Here is a 1,094-nt window from a genome sequence, read left to right on the forward strand (position 1 = left end):
TGTACCAGCTTAAGCTGAAACGACTACAAAAATTATTTAGCCGAACACGCTCTGACGCAGGCATCATTGTTCACCTTCAGCAATTTTGTTGTGACTATTGCGCAGAAAAAAATAAGAGTGAACCGGGACGTTCATTATCGACAGCGGATACAATTGAGGATGACATCTTTAAGTGTTCCAACTCGAAATAATGATATTCTTTTTAATCAGCACTTCTGTGCCGCGTTGTTAATACCTTCCAACGGGTAACATCTAATCATACGTATAGCGGTAACGATTTATGAAACTCTCACTGCAGTTGCTGCTGAGATTGCTTGCCCTTGACGAACGCCGTGTAACCTATGGCAAGATTATTATAAGTCTCCTTGAGCTCACGGTTCTCGCTCTGATTCAGCTCCTTGGCAACTTTCTTGGTGGAAAACCCACTCTTATACCAATCTTCGTACAGTCGATTAACCTTCTTTGAGTTTGACAAAGCCTTCTTGAGTCGAACCTCGATGAAGGGTTTTCTCTCGCCTTTCTTGGCAGGGTAATAGTAGACGTGTCCATTCTCGCCCGTAGCCACGTCGGTGTTGCGTAGCATTCGCGAGTTCTTGGCTTCTGTCTGGACGGTGTTGAAGGAGTTGATCGAAGATGTTGCTTTCGCTTTGCGGAGGTTGGAGCCACCGGCTGCAGAGACGCTGCCGTTTACGATGGCAAGAGTCGCCACGACCATCATCAGGACACTGTGCATACGCATGTTCTCTCTTGGATAAATATTTTGAAGTGGGATATACGCCGCTTGGCAGATTGAAGAGTGGATGACCGCCATTCATGTATCGAATAGCACAAAAGGCACGTACAGACTGATGTCACAGGCGGACCAGTCGTGAGCGTCAACACGGGATGGCGCCATAGGATCGGCTGGCCTCCAGCCGTCGGAACGTGAGGTAGTAATTTCCCGTTTAGAGAGTCCAACGCGTTCGATTCGCTCTCGTGCGTCGCACGATACAAGGCAGTTCTGAATTAAAAAGCGTACAGTTGAGTCAAAGATAGATTTGAAAACCTTCCATATGTCATTCCCGTGTAAAGTTCGATCGATTTTCTTAAAGCTC

At 46.6% G+C, this 1,094-nt stretch overlaps 1 protein-coding gene across 1 annotated transcript; it reads right to left on the reverse strand.

Moving 5' to 3' along the window:
* Positions 1–289: 289 nt before the first annotated feature.
* On the reverse strand, positions 290–739 carry PITG_07594 (secreted RxLR effector peptide protein, putative; the record flags this gene model as incomplete). The annotated part of the gene is made up of 1 exon (XM_002904528.1): positions 290–739. The coding sequence occupies one exon, from the start codon at positions 737–739 to the stop codon at positions 290–292; it is 450 nt and encodes a 149-aa protein (XP_002904574.1).
* Positions 740–1,094: the final 355 nt, after the last annotated feature.

The sequence above is a fragment of the Phytophthora infestans genome, genomic scaffold, assembly GCF_000142945.1.
Source record: "Phytophthora infestans T30-4 supercont1.11 genomic scaffold, whole genome shotgun sequence".
In the NCBI taxonomy this organism is placed as follows: Eukaryota; Oomycota; class Peronosporomycetes; order Peronosporales; family Peronosporaceae; genus Phytophthora; species Phytophthora infestans.